The 19,581-nt window shown below is 47.0% G+C and overlaps 1 protein-coding gene across 2 annotated transcripts in view; it reads right to left on the bottom strand.

Moving 5' to 3' along the window:
- The window catches only part of LRMDA (leucine rich melanocyte differentiation associated), a 1,127,556-nt gene extending 1,124,842 nt beyond the window's left edge, over positions 1 to 2,714 (bottom strand). Inside the window, exon 1 of one of the 2 annotated variants that reach the window (XM_023204865.2) lies at positions 2,592 to 2,714. In XM_023204865.2, the coding sequence (XP_023060633.1) occupies positions 2,592 to 2,621 (30 nt within the window). In that variant the 5' untranslated portion in view covers positions 2,622 to 2,714. The remainder of the gene's footprint in view (positions 1 to 2,591) is intronic. The other variant, XM_023204867.1, reaches the window with a different exon arrangement.
- Positions 2,715 to 19,581: the final 16,867 nt, after the last annotated feature.

Below are 19,581 nucleotides of genomic sequence, written 5' to 3'. Positions count from 1 at the left end.
TTCAATCCTCATGAAACAGCCCCATGCATATTATTGTCCCTATTGTACTTACAGGAATACCATGAGCCAACATGTTAAAAGTGCACAACACTGTCCTTGGCACCCAGTGGCCACTCTGTTAAACAGCTGTTGAATGAGACCACTCTCCCCACAGAAGGGATTCATTAGTCCAGTATCTCTTGGGCACAAGATTTCAGTGCCCAAATTCCAAGTTTGTATTTGTGTCTACAGTATTAAGTTGTCATAAGCTAGAGGAAAGAGAAATGACTTAATGCTGAATATAAATGATGCATTCAAGCCAAGAGAAGCCAAATGAAGTCAGACCCATGGCAAATGAAAAGACTTTTACAGAGAAAAGCAATAGGAAGACTGCAACATCCCCAGGCATGTGGCATCATAGGCTTGTGGAGCTCCTAAAAACCAGCTCCACAGCAGTCAGCCCACAGTGGCCTTAAAAGCAGTGACTTAACTTCAAGCCAAGCAGCATTCATCTCATTAAATTGTTTAATTGTATAGGGTTTTTTTTCTTTGCACTTAAACCATCCCTTTATTTGGGATTTATAGGTCTCTGGATACGGGAAATTTGTATCTGGCTTTATGTTTTTATATTTGAGTAACACCGTAATAAAAACTATATTCACACGATGGGCTCATGGGAAGTTTTGCGGGTTTTATTTTCCTCCCTTTAAGAACGATCTACTAAAGTCTAACAAGTACTGTTCCATGCTACCCACATTCAAGGTGCTACCTCTTAAAACAGCAGCCGTTAGAAATCACTGGGAGCAGAATGTCAAAAACAACAACAACAACAACAACAACAACACACAACCCTCCGGGGCCAGGCACTCAAATCCACTAACCTGGGCAGTTTGGGAAATGGGACACTAAGACTCTCCAGGGGCATTTTCCCAACCTACCTTCTTAGCTCCTCCCCAGGCAACTCGGTCTAGTAAAACAGTCCCCAAGGGCCTAAAATGCTTCACCCACACTTCCATGAATGCCCTTGGGCTGTGTGGAGTAGGCTAAGAACAGGTGTTGCAGGAAAAATCAAATCTAGGAAACGCAGGAAGAGCAAAGGGAAAGGAGGCACAGGAAAGTGCTCAGCCCCCTGAACTTGTAGCAAGGTACACCGGGAGAATACCACATCTGAAAACACAGAGACCCAGGGTCTGGGGGGCGGGGAACCCTCCTTCTTAGGTAGATACTCCAAGAGAAGAGGCCCTCTTGTCCAGCCCCTCCCTCCAGGCAGTCATAGTAACTCCCAGGAGGAAAAAAAAAAAAAACCCCTTTCCCCGATAGCTGAACAAGACCGGTCATTTTTAGCCTCTCCGAAAGCTGGTAGCTCACTTTCGAACTCTGGTCTTTCTCCAGCTCTCTCCTCCCAGGCTGTGGGTCAAGGGACAGAGCCAGCATTCCTAAGCAACAAAAATGTTAAATGGGGTGGTGTACAGAGACAAAGGAAAGGCTTATTTCCAACAACACCTGGCATGGTGCCTGGCATACAGTAGGCACACATGTGTACCTGATGAAATGACAGGACTCTGGAAAAAAAGAAAACAGGCAGCGGCTAGTTTAACGGGCAGCACAGGTGGCCCTCACTGCATCTGTAGGAGCTGTAAAAACCCCTAGAACCTCCTCTAAGGAGGAATCATTCCCTTCAGCCCAAAGTAATCTCAAAATCCAATTGTGCCTGACACTACCTGCCTTAGGCAATCCAAGAGGAGAGCTTCAAAAACTCAGAACTATTTCTCCAGGGTGTGCAGGGAAAGGTGGGAAGTAAGAGGGCTCTGGCTTCATCAGAGAAGAGAAGAGGTTAAAGACAGAGAACTGGCTTTTTCAGCAGGTAAGAAAGACACCTGGACCCAGCGTTGCTGGGTTCATCCCTCCAGCCATGAACACCTGAGGCTTCACTACAGCGCTAAAAGCATGTTAAGTCTGGGTGTCTGGCACCCAGGGTTGAAACTGGCGTGTTGCCATTCGTCACAGACTCCTGTTGAAGAAACCGAGTGTGGAAATAGAACTGGAAGTCGGTAGCCTTCCATCAGCCTTTGGCTATGGCGTAGCCCATTCAGCGCAGGGCCCACCAGCACCCTCATCTCCAGGGATGTGCTGGGACTTTGGGTACCCTAGACACTTTTGCCTACGTAAACCCCTTCCTCTATTTACAAATAAGTAAATTTATATATTATAACTGCATTGGTATAAAGATGACTATATATCAATGTGATTTATCAAAATGGATTATTTGACCAAAAGGTTTTAAAATTCGGATTATGAAATTGGAACATTTTCTGTGGGCCCCCAAAAGTACCGCTGGGCCTGCTCAGTAAGGCGCTAAGGGCAGAGGGAAGTGGGGGGAACGGGGGACCTTGGGGGTGTTCTTCCCGCAGAGCCAGGGTGTGTGCCAGACCCGAAACGGGGTCTGTACTCGCCCCACTAGGGCGAACCTGAGCAGCTGACGCTCACCGCCTGCAGAGGCAGCCCCCTGAGGCGGGGACAGGGGTGTCTAGGCCCTGGGGAACCCCTGTGCGCCGCTGTTCCTCCCCACGCGGACTGCGCCCCGGGCGGAGGCGGGGCTGGCTGGGACTTACTTGAGTTCCACTGACCACGAGCCCGGCCATGGCTGCCAGGACGCGGCGGGCGCGCAGCACGGAGCGCGGGGACGGCGGCGGCAGCGGGGAGCGCGGCAGGGGAGCGCGGCGGGCGCACAGTTCCGCACTGGGCAGTCAGCTGACCCAGCGGAAGCCGGAGGCGCGGGCCGGCCGCGGGGACCTCAGCTCCACCGCGCGCCGCCGCCGCCGCCCCTCGGCCCGGCCCCCGCGCAGGTGAGCCCTGGCCGCCCGCAGCAACAGGTGGCCCGCAGCGCCCCGCGCCCCGACGGCGCCCCTCCCTTCCCCGGGTGTCCCAATGCCCAACACTCCATGCCCACAACTTTATCGCGTTAGTCTGGGCCAGGCCTGAGGTGGGGGGATTCCTATCAGGGGCGTCCCTTCTGAGCCGTTAGCTGGGCTGTAGCCAGCCGGGCCTTTCCTGCATTTCGCAAGCTGAGTTACATAAGGGCCCTCAGCTGCAGCGAGCAGGGGCCTCTTGGCTGAACTCCCCTCCCCACCAAAGCTGGTAAGTTAGAAGGTGGGGCGGAGTTTCCATTTGTAGGAGGGGGGGATTGGGGGGGTTGAATTTACCTATAAATAAAACGTGGGCTTGGTTAAGACCGCCCCATCCTTTCCCTGTGGCCTCTAAGAGTTGACAATAATAAACCGTGGGGAAGGATAATTGGCTGGTGACCCCAAGTTTCAGGCTTTTTTTCTGCTGCTCCTCAGAGGGAGAGATTTGTGAGGCTTAAAGTCATCAGTGGGGTCATTTGCGCTGTTCCCCACCCACCCCACCTGGAAGAGCTGGCCATGGGCCTCCTGTCTGGATGAAAGTAGGCCCAGTGGGCAGGTAAATCCCTAAACCCATGCCTGTTTTTCTCTGAAAGGATCCAAATTTTCTCCTTGCCTATTCTTGCCTCCAAGCCCAGGATGCACAAAGCTACCAGATATCAACTGGTTGTCATCTTCCACTCCTGCTGCAGCTAAGAGCCACCCCAGCCTTAACTGGCATCGTCTCTCAGACAGCCCTGGTCCTAACACATTGTTAGGTGGGCCCTTGTCAGCATTTTGATGAGCAGTGTTGATCTCGGAGGGTTGACCTTCCTGCCCCTCTCTCAGCTGGGAGGAGCAGACTCAGAAGAGTGGATCAGTAAGAATGCAGTCTTGACTGTGTTTACTTTGGGGGATTCCAGGAAATGCTGCAACAAAAGGTCCTGCAGGCCAAAAAAGAAAGCTTACCCTCCAGAGATAAGGGGATCAAAGGGAACGTTCCCAGGCCTGCTGGCCCAAGGACTAGCTACCCCGCCTCCTCCCTCCTTCTCTGCTGGACGCGCCCTCTCTGGTCCATTGTCCACTTCTGTCTGCTTTTCCTGCCTGAAAAGGAGGAAGTGAGCCCCGGCCCAGCCAGCACTCTGCCCTCCACAGCTGCCTTTCAGCTCAGCTTTCCTAGAAGGGCTTTGACAGATAGAAGAGGACTTGTGGAAACAGGCCCAAGCCGACTCAAAGATGAGATTAGAGAACGGCTCTCGCTTCCCCGACCAGAAGGGAGTTACTGAAGGTCACCTCATCCATCCCCCTGCCTCCATACACAGCTGGGTCGTCTGAGCATAGGCTGTTCTGCAGACACTACCAGTGTCACCATAGTGGGCAGGTATCTTTCCACCTTTCCACACCCTCTCACTACTATTACCTCCTCCACATAGCCCCAGGGCAAGCATTTTAAAAGCCCAATTTGATCCTACCTAAAATCTTTCAATGGCTCCTAATCAACTAATAATTAATACAGTTCAGAATCTCTAGTATGTCCCTGAAGATCTCTTATAATCCCATCAATTCTTACCTCTTCAGCCACGTGTCCCAGTGATTGGTTTGGCAGAAGCTGTTAGTGTCGGCTGGAAATGCTTCCCCACCCACTGCTGTCTCTGTTCTGTGAACACATCAAGAAGGCCAGTTGATGGTGTGGGGAAGGATCATGTGCAGAAATCACAAAAAGTAAGATCACGATAGCTCTGTTGGAGGGGAGCTTTAGTGTTGGAACTATAAACTGGTAACAATAAGGAGTTATTGAAAGTTCTTGAGCAAAGTAGTTGTCTTAGTCTACTAGGGCTGCTATACCAAAATGCCATAAACTGAGTGCTTATAAACAATAGAAATTTATTTTTCACAGTTCTAGAGGCTGGGAAGCTGAAGATCACAGCACCCACGATTTGGTGTGTGGTGAGGGCCCATTTTCTGGTTCCTAGACAACAGCCTTCTTCCTGTGTCCTCAGATGGTAGAAGGGACAAGCTAGCTCCTGTGGGCCACATTTATAACAGCACTAATCCCATTCCTGAGGGCTCCACGCCAATGATCTAATCACCCCTCAAGGCTTCACCTCCTAAGACCTTAGAGGTTATGACTTCAACATACGAATTTGGGAGGAACACAAACGTTCAGACCGTAACAGAAGTAATTTCCTGAATGTTGTTGGGGGAGGACACCAGCAGAAACAAAATGGATTCACCTGTCCTTATTCCTCAGCTTTATGGAGTTAGTCTTCAGAATAGAAGAACAAGGAGAAGGAGGAGGGGAAAGGAGAATAGAAGGAACAGAAGGAGGAAGAGGGGGAAAGGGAGAGTGGTGAAAGGAAAAGAAAAAGAATCTGTGTCCCTGGACCAAGGAAGATTGGAAGCGGGGAGGGGGAACATCCTTCTACCTCCTCATCACCATTTCGAACAAAAACGAAGATTAAACAGAAATAGTGAAGATAGTGAAGTTCCTCCGTAATGTAGCCCTCCCTCGGGGAGGGGAGAGAGCAAAAAACACACACACACAAAACAAAAACACTGAGATAAGACTGACCTAGGAGCTAGACAAATAATTCCTCCAGAATACAAAGAGTTTACAAGGGTGAAAATAACAGACAAGTCCTATAGGGGCTTCGTCCTGAACACAGCTCTTTCTGCCCCAGCCACAGGAGCACTGAGGTAAAAGATGGGCTCATGCAGTCACGGTCCTCTCACACCATTCCATGACTCATTGAAAGTGAGCTGCAAGCTTCCTATCCTGCCCCATCTTACTTCACAGCCGCTGTGCCCCAGCTTCTGGCCTTGTGCTAGGCACTAGGGACATCTGTGACTAATACACACTGTTCAAGAGAGACGCTCAGACTTGTACACAGACATTCGCAGCACTGTGTCAACAAGAAGTGCTGTCATTGTGATCCTGTTTTCTGAACCCTAAATTGAAGCCATAGCCCAGCTTGTACAAGTGCACTCAGGAGGACCACAAGACAAAGTTCAAATCCAACTTACGCTGACCACCCTGAGCCTGTGAATTCTGGAGCTCTGACGGGCACATGGAGAGCAACAAGGTTCAACTCATACAACTGGAGATTTCCTTATCGCCCTTGATTAAGAGGGCAATATTTTATTCCTATTGTCATCATTGTTATTATTATTCTGCTTTGGCAGAAGAGGCCCTTTGCCTTAGAGTCCTTCCTCCATCACATTCCTGGGGACAAAAAGGAAGATCCTGTTTATTTCCAATCAAGGGAGTTGATTCTGGGGTCGGCCAGAACCAGGGAAACAGGAACTGATTCCTTAAATCTTCCAACTCTGCATTAGCAGCTGAAAGAAGTACAGGGCCAGTTAACAAGTTTTGTTAGCATTCCTAACTATCCTTGGCTGCATTTATCTTCAGCCTGGCTTCATTTCTTTCAGGCCCAGCCCCTGGGCAGGTTAAGATGGTTGCTGTAATTAATCATGCCCTGGGCCCTAGTTCAGACTTACCACATTCAGATTTCAATTAAAAAAAAAAAAGTGGGGTGTCTGCTTAAGAAATGTTCTGCTTATGAAATGCTCTTTGTTGCTGAAGCAGCCCCCTTTCAGCCTAAAGAAGAAAGTCTAGGAAGTGCAGGAAAGAAGAGAGGTTTCCAGGGCCCTCTTCAAAGTACTTGCACATATGTGAGGGGATTGAGGATGATCTGTGCTCCAAAGCCCCTCCAGTATCTCCCAATCAGAACAAATTGAATTTTTAAAAATATATATTAAATACCATCATAATATCTAGCATGAGTGTTCATTCCATAAATGTTAATTTATTATTCTCAGTGCCTCTAGTTTTCCTTTTTAATTTTTTTTTTTTTTTTTTTTTTTTTTTTTTTTTGAGACAGGGTCCCAGGCTGGAGTGTAGTGGCACAGTCACAGCTCACCACAGCCTCGACCTCAGGGCTCAGGTGATCCTCCTGCCTCACCCTCCCAAGTAGCTGGGACTATAGGCACTCACCACCACGCCTGGCTAATTTTTTTGTACTTTTTTGTAGAGACGGGATTTTGTCATGTTGGCCAGGCTGGTCTTGAATTCCTGGGGTCAAGCGACCCACCCACCTTAGTCTCCCAGAGTACTGGGGTCACGGGCATGAGTCACCGCATCTGGCTGTTTGCCTTCTCTTTAGGTCTTAAAAGGTTTTGTCATTGTTTCTCTGTTAAAATGCAAACAATAGGACTGAGCATGGTGGCTCATACCTATAATTGAGCACTGAGACCAGCCGGGGCAACATAGTAAGATTCTCTTGCTAGAAAAATAAAAGTAAAGTAAAATGCAAACATTAGCTGGCTGTGGAGAAGGGAGTGGGTTTGAGGAAGGTGGGAGTGGAAAAGGAGCTTCTGCTTTTCACTCCATTTCTTCTGTGATTTTGGTAACATGCATATACTACTTTTATAATTAAAAACAAAAAAGGAGGAGATTGGCACAGAATAGAGAATTTACCATGAAAACTGCTATCTGCTAATCTCTTGGTACTATTTTAACAAATCCTGAAAACAGCAGTGAGAAACAAATCTTATTTCCCATTTTACCTGGAACTCGCTGCAACTCCAAGTCCTTGGCTGGGCTTGGGAGGCAGGTCATCGCTGACTTGAAGGAGGGGGACTCACGTTGGGCTTTCAAGAGGGAAAGAGAACCCATCCAACTGTCTATTTCCAGTGGGAGCACCTTTCCAGAATCCCAACTTGACTTGGAGAGGTTCTGCCACTTGGAAGTTGGGGAAGGGTTCCTCCCACCCTCAATTAAAATACACAGAACTTGGCAGCCAGTTCATTAAAGTGGTCCCCCATATCTATATTTTTCTGAAGTACTCCCAAAGTAATTTGGATTTATGATCATCCTGAATTGCTTTAGAAATCATCTACTCCAGTTACTGATGAGGGAAACTGAGGCTTAAAGGGCAGAAGGGACTTGCCCAAGGTCACCCAGCAAATAAGCAGGTGACCCCAGGCCACAAAAGAAAACAGGACTCCTCCTATGTCCCACTGAAAACAGGATAAGGAGGCTGGGAGGAGCACCTGAAAGATGCCATTTCACATCTAATCGCTTCTTGTCACGTTGCAACCATTTTCCTCATATGGAGCCTCACGCTGATGGATCAGAAATAACATTTTGAAAGTTATATCTGCAAGGAAATGGCTATTAATGTTCTTCCTCTCCTTTTAGAGCGCCGAGGAATACATATTAATTTTCTCTCTATTTATATTGCCTATTTGCAAATTGTATTCACTACTCAGTTTTCCAATTTGTCCTACCCCTGAAGAGATTATGATGAATAAATGTGTTCCTGGAAATAAAATAAAAAATTTGTCACCAAGATTTATTTTTATAATTATTTGTGGGGATTATTTTAGAATATATGGGGGGGCAATAATAATAATGTGCACATGAGGGTTCTGTTGTGACTTACCAACATTAATTCCAATTCTCTTCCCTCTTCTCCGAAAGAAGCCCAGGCTCTCTTCACCACTGTGAACCCAGGGCAAAGCAAGTGTCACGTGCACCTGGCACCACCAGTGCCAGAGTCTGAGGGCCAGATGAAGGTTGATACTGCTGGAGCCTGGTGGTGGGCAGTGCCCTAGCCTAGAAGAGCTGGGTTCAGGAGCTAGCTTTGCTACTAACTTGCTGGGTGCTCATAGATGAATCCTTGCACTCCTAAGGTCCTCAGTTTCCTCAAATACAAACTAACTGATCTAAGGTGCTGTTGATTACTTAGATAAAAATGCACATCTCCTCAAATCTATTGTATATTTCAAAATACTAGGAGAGAATAATTTGAATGTTCCTAGCATAAAGACAAATATTTAAAGTTATATATAGCTGAACTATATTGAGGCTGGGTACAGTGGCTTACACCTGTAATCCCAGCACTTTGGGAAGCTGAGGTGGGAGAATCAGTTGAGCTCAGGAATTTGAGACAAGCCTGGGCAAGATGGTGAGATCCCCATCTCTACAAAAAAATTGTTTTTAATTAGCTGGGCATGGTGGCACACACCCATGATCCAAGCTATTTGAGAGGCTGAGTCAGGGGGATCCCTCGAGCCCAGGAGTTGGAGGTTGCAGTGAGCTGCAATTGCACCACTGCACTCCAGCATAGGCAACAGAGCAAGACTCCATCTAAAAAAAAAAAAAAAAATTATGTTTATCTGATCTTTACAAATTATATGAATGTATTGTATGTATTCCCAAGATATATATATATATATATTATGTATCAATAAAAATAAAGAGAATAAGTACTACTCACTAGTAGATACTTATTGAGCACCTACTATGTGTAGAGCACTGAAAGGACAAATAGTAACAAGACAGATACAGTCCTTACTCCTGTGAGGCTTACATTATGGTGGGAGAAGACAGCTAACAAGTAGAAACATAATTTCAAGTAAGCAAAATACCTCATTTCAGATAGCAGTCATCTATACCGTGAAGACAAAAGTGGACAATGTGAGACAGGGTATGGGAGATGGGGGGTGCTAACCTAGGCACAGTGTCCAAGATCTTTGCTCACCCTCCAAAGCCTTTTTCTTATGAAATCCTTGAGGAGTGCATCACAGACTGGATTTTGGCCCCACTCACCCCTTCTGCACAATGCTATTTTGATGCACAAACTGCACAGCCTCAGACAGCTGTGGAATATTCTGGGAAGGCCTCTCTCAAGGGAGCGACATTTGAGCTGAAGTCAGAATCATGAGATGGAGCCAGCCGTGGGAAGGCCTTGGGAGAAGGGTTTGCAGGGGGAATAGCAAACACATTCTCTTAGTTTCGTGTAGTCACTTTGCTTATGTTTGAGTGGTGAACTTGAACTCAAGTGTTTCCAAGGACAAAGTGTCACCCCAGCCAGAAAGAAGAGTCTTCCAGTACAGCTGCACCTGGCTTTGATTTGCTCCTCGGCTCCAAATCATAGGTGGGCTAAGGCTTCAGGATGCAGCAGCTGGAAGCAGAGTCACTCATGGACACACAGAGGTTCCACAGCTCTATAAAGCATCTGTGGTTTTCTTGAAGAGGGAAACACAGAAGGAGTGCTGGCCCTTATGCATGTCTGCACTGGCACAGAATCTCCCGGACACACAAAAGCACACAAACAGGCTGGGTACAGTGGCTCACACCTGTAATGCCAACACTTTGGGAGGCCAAGGCAGGTTATCACTTAAGGTCAGGAGTTTGAGACCACCATAGCCAACATGGTGAAACATCATCTCCCCTAAAAATACAAAAATTAGACAGGTGTGGTGGCGGGTGCCTATAATCCCAGCTACTCAGGAGGCTGAGGCAGGAGAATTGTTTAAACCGGGGAAGCGGAGACTGCAGTGAGCTGAGATCACACCACTGCACTCCAGCCTGAGTGACAGAGCGAGATTTTGTCTCAATAAAAAGAGAAACAAGAAGCCCACAAACATACATGTAAGCACACAGCCACGTGAGACACATGCCAACCTTGGATCCATGTGTTCCATCTCACGGCTATGGTCTGAACCCTGAACCCCATTCCTAGGCACACCCTGGTCTCCCATCTCACTGAAATAGCTACTAGTAGCCAGTAGAGAATGCAGACATTGTAGATACCAGTACTTCTTTAGACCTGAGAGGTTTTACAGCTTATGCTGAGGTGATAGAAATTTATTCATTCAGTTCATTCGCTCAAAAAATACTAGTTGAGTGCCTACTATCTGCCTGACAGGAATCTAAACTCTGGGGACATAGCTGTAAAAAAACAAAAAGAAAGTTTCTACCCTTGTGGAGCTTATTTTCAGTAGGAGAACAGAAAATAAACGAGGAGGTCAGGCATGGTGGCACTTTGGGAGGCCGAGGTGGGTGGATTGCTTGAGCCCAGGAGTTCAAGACCAGCCTGGCAAATGTGGTTTCTCCCGTCTCTACAAAAATACCAAGAAATGTGCAAAAATGACTGTAGACCATATGTGAACAAAGAAGTTTGGCTATGTTCCAATAAAACTTTATTTATAAAAACAGTGGTAGACCACATTTAACCAACGGTTTGTCAAATACTGGTATAAACACTGTTTGTGGTATTGATATTACATATACTGTGTATGTATACATAGTCACACACACACCTACATATAACTTAGATATGATATTATTTTTTTCTAAAGTTCACCTTAGTATATTCTTATGGGCTTGTTGCATGTCTGTGTGTTTATGTTAAACAACATTATGAACACACTGAAATAAACCTTGGAGAAATGTAAAAAAAAAAAATTAGCTGGGCATCGTGGCACACGCCTGTAGTCCAAGCTACTCGAGAGGCTGAAGTAAGAGGACCACTTGAGCCCAGGAGGATGAGGATGCAGTGAGCTATGATCCCAGCACTCCAGCCTGGGTAACAGCGCAACACAAGAAAAAAAGAAAGGAAAGGGAAGGGGAAGGGGATAAGGAAAATACAGTGTGATGAGTGCTGTGGAGAACAGTGCAGCAGAGAAGGGGGACAGGAGTGCCGGGTACATAGGGTGACCAGGGAAGGCCCTACTGAGAAACTGAGATGAAACTGAGATCTGCAGGAAGTGGGGGAGAGTCAAGTAAACTTCTAGGGTGGAAATGTGCCCAGCAATAGGAACAGCAAGTGCAAAGGCCCTGAGGCAGGAGGATGCCTGGCACATTGGGGCTGGAGTTAGTGATGGGGGATAGTAATGATAAGTGAAGTCACAGGGCAGGTGTGAAGGGGGCAAATCATGTAGGGCCAAATAGGCTGAGGTTAGGACTTGAGTTTGTACTCCACCTGAGATGGAGAGGGTTTTTTGTTTGTTTTGTTTTTGTTTTTGAGACAGGGTCTTCCTCTGGCACCCAGGCTGGAGTGCAGTGGAATGATCCCAGCTCACTGCGGCCTCAAACTCCCAGGTTCAAGCAATTCTTCCACCTCAACCACCAGAGGACCTGGGACTACAGGTGCGCATCACTACACCTGGCTAAAGTTTTTTAAAATTTTTTGTAGCAATGAGGTTTGGCCATGTTGCCCAAGCTGATCTCAAACTCCTGACCTCACGGGATCTGCCTGCCTCGACCTCCCGAAGTGCTGGAATTACAGGTGTGAGCACTCCCGGCTGAATTGGGGGTCCTGAGCAAAGGATGGGCCTGATCTGACTCACATTTTGTAAAGACTGCTCTGGCTGGCTGGGCACAGTGGCTCATGCCTGTAATCCCAGCACTCTGGGAGACCAAGGTGGGCGAATCAGGAGGTCAAGAGATGAAGACCATCCTGGCCAACGTGGTGAAACCCCGTCTCTACTAAAAATATAAAAATTAGCTGGGCGTGGTGAGGCACATCAGTAGTCCCAGCTACTCAGGAGGCTGAGGCAGGAGAATCGCTTGAACCCGGGAGGTGGAGGTTGCAATGAGCCGAGATCAGGCCACTGCACTTCAGCCTGGCAACAGAGTGAGACTGTCTCTCAAAAAAAAAAAAAGACTGCTCTGGCTGCTGTGCTGGGAATGGATCATGGAGAAGGGACAGAGGCCAGGAGGCCAGACAGCAGGCTGTCACAGGAATCCTGTGGACTGTGAACAGTGACTGGATATATTTTGAAGATAGCATCAACAGAATTTTCTGATGGATTGGACATGGAAAGTGTAAGAAACCAACAGTCAAGCGTAGCTCCAAGGTGTTTGCCTGAGCCGCCAGCAGGATAGAGTTGTCATGCTCCATCCCTCACTTTCTGCCAGTCTCAGCTTCATCTCACTTTCTCAGTGGGGCCTTCCCTAATCACCCTGTCCACCTTGGCGCTCCTGTCCCCCTTCCCTGCTGTATGGTTCTCCACAGCACTCATTACTCTCTATTTACTTATTTATTTTCGATTCTCCTACTGAAAGTAAGCTCCACAGGATGGAATTTCTGTTTTTTGTTGTTTTTGTTTTTTTCACTACTCTGTTCCCAAAGTGTAGCTTCAGTCAGGCAGATTGTAGGCATTCAACAAATAGTTTGATTTTATTTTTTGTTGTGTTTTGTTCTGTTTGACAGAGACAGGGTCTGGCTCTGTCCCCCAGCCTGGAGTGCAGTGGCGAGATCTCAGCTCACCGCAACCTCTGGCCCCCAGGTTCAAGCGATCCACCCTCCTCAGCCTCATGAGTAGCTGGGACCACAGGCACACACCACCATGCCCGGCTAAATTTTGTAGTTTTTGTAGAGACAGGCTTTCACCATGTTGCCCAGGCCAGTCTCGAACTCCTGAGCTCAAGCGATCCGCCTGCCTCGGCCTCCCTACGTATTGGTGATTACAGGCTGAGCCACCACACCCAGCCCAACAAATATTTTTTCAATAAATGAATTCAAATGGATGAGCAAATTAGAGGGTGAAGGGCATGAGGGGTCATTTTTAGACCTGATAAGTTTGAGATTTTTTGTTTTGCTTTGTTTTGTTTTTTGAGACAGTCTTGCTCTGTCGCCCAGGCTGGAGTGCAGTGGCACGATCTCAGTTCACTGCAACCTCCGCCTCCCAGGTTCAAGCGATTCTCCTGCCTCAGCCTCCCAAATAGCTGGGATTACAGGTGCCTGCCACCACACCTGGCTAATTTTTTGTATTTTTAGTAGAGAAGGGGTTTTATCATGTTGCCCAGGCTGGTTTCAAACTCCTGAGCTCAGGCAATCCGCCTGCCTTGGTCTCCCAAAGTGCTGGGATTACAGGCATGAGTCCCAAGCCCGGCCTAAAATGATTTTGATGTTTATTTTTCGTTGGCAGGGTTTTAGAGACAGGGTCTCGCTGCCACCAAGGCTGGAGTGCAGTGGTGCAATCAGAGTTCACTGTAACCTCAAAATCTGGAGCTCAAGTGATCCTCCAGCCTCAGCCTCCCAACGTGCTGGGATTACAGGCGTGAGCCATGTGCCTGGCCTTGACTTTGAGGCTTATAAGTAGAGACGACAAGAAGGAAATTGGATACGAGTGTGGAATTCAAGAGACAGATCTGGACTAGAGTTAGAAATTTGAGAGTCTTCAGCTTTCAGGTGGCATATAAAGTCACAAGACAGGATTAAAAAGATCTGAAGATTGAGCCCTAGAACCCTCCAACAGTTAGAAGTCAAAGAAAATGGAAGAATCACAAAGAGATTGAGAAGGAGCAACTGGAGAGGAAAGGAAGAACCGAAGGCAAGTTAGGGCTTGGGAACCAAGAAAAGAAAGTGATCGGAAAAGACAAGGTTCCCAAGGTGAAAACCAATCTTGCCAAGGATCACCAGGGGATGTTGAAAGCATGGAGTGAATAGGATATTTGCATGGCCTCTAAAGTATCACCTCACAGGCCTGGCACGGTGACTCACGCCTGTAATCCCAGCATTTTGGGAGGTCGAAGAGGGCAGATCACTGGAGGTTAGGAGTTTGAGACAAGCCTGGCCAACATGGTGAAACCCCGTCTCTACTAAAAATACAAAATTCAGCCAGGTGTGGTGGTATACACCTGTGATCCCAGCTACTCGGGAGGCTGGGGCAGGAGAATCACTTGAACCTGGGAACTGGAGGTTGCAGTGAGCTGAGATCATGCCGTTGCACTCCAGCATGGGCGACAGAGTAAGACTCCATCTCAAAATAAATAAATAACATAAAATAAAAAATAGACCAAAGTGTCACCCCACAGACAAAGGGGAATTTACAAAGGGGAAAATGTACCTCTACAGTGGAGAGATCTAGGGGTCACAACCCTAACCAACAGCTCAGACAGCATCTCCAAGGGTGATACGACCTCACATCATGGGCCTCTGATGTGATTCGATGGGAAGTACACACCACCTGCATGCTGTTCTTACCATAAAAAATTTAACCAGAATCCATGGGTGAGGAAACAGACAAATCCAGAAAGTGGAATATTTTATAAGACAATAATGCTAGACTGTCCAATATAATATAATGAAAAAACAAAAAGGCTAGGAGAACTGTTCTAGATAAAAATGGACCAAGGAGACATGACAGCCAAGTCAAATGCATGCTTCTTTATTGAACACTGGAACTGGAAGAGGGACAGCTAAAAAGACATTATAGGGACAACTGGGAACATTTATATGTGAACTGTTTGATGATATTATTGACAATATTGAATTAACATTACTTTTCTTCATTGTGCTGTGTTGTGGTTTCATAAGAGAATATCCTTTTCCTTAGGACATGAAGAAATTAAGAGTAGCCATCAAGATGCCCACAGATTTCAAATGGTTCCCAAAACTTGTGTGTGGCAGGGTGGGGAGAACAGGGAGAACCAATGTGGCAAAGTGTTGCCAGCTGGTGAGTTGAGGTGAAGGGTATTGAGCATCATTGTCCTATTCTTTACATTGTTTTCATATGTTTGAAAATGTTATAAATAAATACAATATGAAGGACTGAAAGGAAAATGGCATGATCAACTGCGTCCAGTGCTGGTTAAAGGAAAGTAAATGGAGGACTGAGAATTAACATTGGATTTAACAATTTGTAAGTCATTGGTGACCTTGATGATCTGGACAGCAAAAGAGGCAGGTAGGGGCCAGACGGGAAAGAGCTGACTAGGCCTCACTTTGAGGACAATGGGAGTAAAATTAAGCACATCGGCATTTTAGAGCAATCAATCTGACAGTTTGGGAAAGGATGGCTGAGAAGGGAGAGAGTAGGAAAATGTCCTCACAGACTCTGAAAGTTTATCCTACCCCTAGAAAGGGTGGCAAGGGCCTTAAGAGAGAGCGCAGCTATAGGGATACAAGGGGACAGAAGGGGATGCTTGCAAAGAGATTGCCGCCCAACTGCCTTGATGTAATAATACCTGCTTGGGAGCAAAGGATGAAGGAGCTTAGATGCTGTCATTCTCCAAAATACCACATGGTAAGTTCCGTTTGGGACATGATGCATTTGAAAGCCTTCGTGCATTGTGTCCTCCTCTGGGGAAAGCAACAGATGGGACTGTTGGTCTCTAGGACCAACAGCCTGCCCAAGCACCCATGAGTCATTTCCACACTGCACTCTGTGCCTCTGACGTCTGCACCACGCTTAGGGTGCTGGGGGCCACGGCTTTGGGTGTGACAGTGACCTGAAGATGCTTTTGTTTGTAAAGTCTCTGAATCCTGGGAATCCCTCTCCCCAGAACACCTTCCAAGTCCTGCTGTTCATGTGAACAGGCTTTCCCTAATGGTCCAGTCTTCGGTGACTGCTCCAGGGTCTGAAATGTCATTTTAATGCATCTTCCTCGGGCCTCACATTGATGCCTGCTGTTTGGTGGTGTTATGTCCATGCATATCCGTTCCTGACTTCCCAACTAGGTGGTTAGTTCCTTGAATGAAGGGAATCCAGTTTATATCTCAAAATATTCCCAGCCTTGCCCAGAATGGATAATCAACAAACTGGAAAGAAGAAGGAGATGCAGAGAGGGAGGAGGAGGAGGACGAAGGCCATCAGTTAACACTCTTCATACTCAAGATGCACTAAAAGCTTGCTGTGTTGACTTCTAACCGTGGGGACCACTTCTCATTTCTATGGGGGGGTGAGAGTGGAGTTACCTGGAGGCCATTGCTGTCAACCCCCCTAATTCCTGAGTTAGAAGCCCTGGTAGGAAGCCTCCCTGAAACAGCCCACTGTGCTCTCTCCTGAAGCTGTTTGCAGTAAGTGACTCACCCAATTAACAGCATCTACATAACAAAGACTTACCGGGCTGCAGAGGTCACGGAGACTGTGAAGTGTGTCTTTCGTGTATACTCTGGAGAAGGTTCACTAATTACCAGTCATTTCCACCCCTCAAGAGCCTGTCAGCCTTTGAGAAGCAAGGGATAAAAGAATCCCCAAATTCCCACCCCACACCAATCACTTCTACCTCCCCAACCCACCCCTGCATTTCAAACCTGTGACTAATAAGTGCCAGCGATGGGTCTCTGCCCACCTGGCTCAGAGTGAGGAGGGAGGAAGGGAGAGGGACAAGGTTGCCTCCACTAGGAGGAGCATTTGTTAGTAAAAGGCAACTAGGAGGCTTGCAACATTGTCTCTGTTAAACAAGTAAGCAAACAAAACAAAACTTGTATTGCTTTTTCTCAATGTATAAAGTATGAATGTTTGTAGTGGAAACTACAGGTGAGCAAGAAAAAGTTAAAATCACCCACGACCCCACCCCTAAGATGACCAGCGGTCCCATAGATGCCCTTGCAGCCAGCTTTCTAGGTGGTATTTGCTGTGGGTGTGTGTGCGCCCCTGCTCTTTCACAACCAGCTTTTTCCATTTAATGATATATCTTCAACATCTCTTCCCATGAGCACATGGAAAGAATGTTAGAGGTGTCAGGGATGCTTAACTGGGTTAGCAGAGAAGGTGTGTTTTGGTCATTAGAGCCTGAGAGGGAGGCATTGTCAGGATTTCTGAAAGCTGAAGGAAGCTGTTGTGAGGCCACAAAGAGCCCTTACTTTTGGAACCTGAGCAAGTGACTCTCTCTCTGTGAACCTCAGTCTCCTCATCTGTAAATGGGGATAACATTATATGCCTTATAGGATTGTTGCAAGGATTAAGGGAGATCCTGGTTGTGAAAAAACTATACAAGTATTGAATGTTTTATTACCCATTTTAATAAGTGTTCATTAATTAGTGTCTGCTTGTTACTTAGCTCTCTGCTAGTCTGTGTTGAGAGTATAAAGAAGGCATCTGGTTCAGCCCTGGAGGAGCTTAAGATCTAATTGGAAAGTTAAACACACACATATACACAAAAAGCTAAACAATAAGAATTTAAATAGCTAATAAAAGATATCATCAATTAGTAGATAATTAAGTGCCAGATGAGTGGCACAGACAGCAAGCACTCCAGGGGTTCAGAGGTAAGAAAGAACACAGTGGATAATAATAATGACCACTTTGAGCACTCTTTCTGTGCCAGGCACATGCATTGTCTCATTTAATTTACCCATCGACCATATGAAGTAGAGATCATTATTATATCCATTTGGCAGAAGAGGAAACTGACACTTCAGAGAGGTGAAGAAGCTTGCCCCAGGTCACACATCTAGCAAGCGTGGTACTGCTGTTCCTTGGACCCCAGCAGTCGTGCCCCAGACACCACCACATGCTGAAGCACCATGCTCTACTCAGATGGAAGGAGGGGCAGGGTGGTGCCGTGTCCTAAGCTGGATGGTACAGGAGGGAGCCTCATGAGTACAGACAAGACAGAGAAGGGTATGTTGGTGCAGGGGGAAGATTCCAGGCTGGCTGGATGGCTGGTCCTCAGGGACAGTGGAAAGCAAGCCTTGACAGTAAGACTGAAGGAGAGTGGCCAGGCATGGTGGCTTACGCCTGAAATCCCAGCACTTTGGGAGGCCGAGGTGGGTGGATCACTTAAAGGCCAGCAGTTCAAGACCAGCCTGGGCAACATGGTGAAACCCCATCTCTACCAAAAATACAAAAATTAACTGGGTGTGGTGGTGGGCGCCTGTAATCCCAGCTACTCAGGAGGCTGAGGCAGGAGAATCACTTGAACCTGGGAGGCAGAGGTTGCAGTGAGCCGAGATTGTGCTACCGCACTCCAGTCTGGGTGACAGAGTAGGTGACACTCCGTCTCAAAAAAAGAAAATTTGAAGGAGAGAAGCTAAGGCACATGAAATGCTTTTTGGCAGAAAATGAATTGTCCGTGAGGGTTTGGAGCAATGTGGGATCCAATCAAAACCTTTGGGAAGGTAGGACTAGGGGAGGCTACCGTAGGAGGATTTCAGATGGCTGCTGAGGAGAACTGAGGTTGAGGCAGAAGCATTTCGGGGAAGATGGAATGCCATCCTTCCTAAAAAACCCTTATTCCCCTACTTGTTATCTTTGTGACATTTTGGGTTAATCTACATTTGGTTCCGTGACTGCCAGCCTCATTCTGGCATGTTTACTAACTCCTTTCACACTTGGGTTCTGCAGGAAGTAACTCATTTGTTCCTTCCATAAATGCTTGTGGAGCTCCCATTTCAAAGGGAGAATTGGTCAACACAATCTGGGTGCTAATTATGATTAAGGGGGAAATAGGTCAAAGATGATGCTAGTGGTCAGAGCCGATTCCCACCAGATCCCCCCAGTCCCTGCCCACAGCCTGGAAGACCCACCCTCCCCACACCAGCCAGCTCCCCAGGCCACTGTTGCCACTTCTCACTGCACACCCCCACCCCCGCTGAAGGGGCTGGTCCTCCTTTTCTTCTGAAGCAGCAGGGCAGGGAAACTGAGAACATGATAAAGCCTTTGACTCTTCAAGTAAAACGTTTTGAATATGAGAATGTGGTCAAAGAGCCGGTAGGAGTCACTGCAGGGCAGCATGTTCAGTTACAAAAGTGGAGACTAAGAAAGTCAAATCTTTAAAAATGTATTATATAACCTAAATATTAACTTTTTTGAGGGTCTTGCCCTCCCAGGCTAGAGTGCAGTGGCGCTGTCACAGGTCACTGCAGCCTCCATCTCCTGGGCTCAAGCTGTCCTCCCACCTCAGCCTCCTGAGTAGCTGGGGCTACGGGCGTGCACCACCACTCCCAGCTAATTTTTTTTAGTTTTTGTAGAGATAGGGTTGCACTATGTTGCTCAAGCTGGTCTCAAATCCTAACCTCAAGCGATTCTCCCACCTCAGCCTCCCAAAGTGCTGGGATAACAGCTGTGAGCCACGACACCTGGCCTAACCTATATTTATTGAATGCAGTTGATGTATATGGTAGACTATGTAGGGAATAAAAGTAAGATGACACCATTTGTGTCCTTATTAATGCCTTGATTAATGGAAAAGGTG

This window comes from Piliocolobus tephrosceles, chromosome 9 (assembly GCF_002776525.5).
Source record: "Piliocolobus tephrosceles isolate RC106 chromosome 9, ASM277652v3, whole genome shotgun sequence".
Classification (NCBI taxonomy): Eukaryota; Metazoa; Chordata; class Mammalia; order Primates; family Cercopithecidae; genus Piliocolobus; species Piliocolobus tephrosceles.
This window is presented reverse-complemented; position numbering and strand designations above follow the sequence as displayed.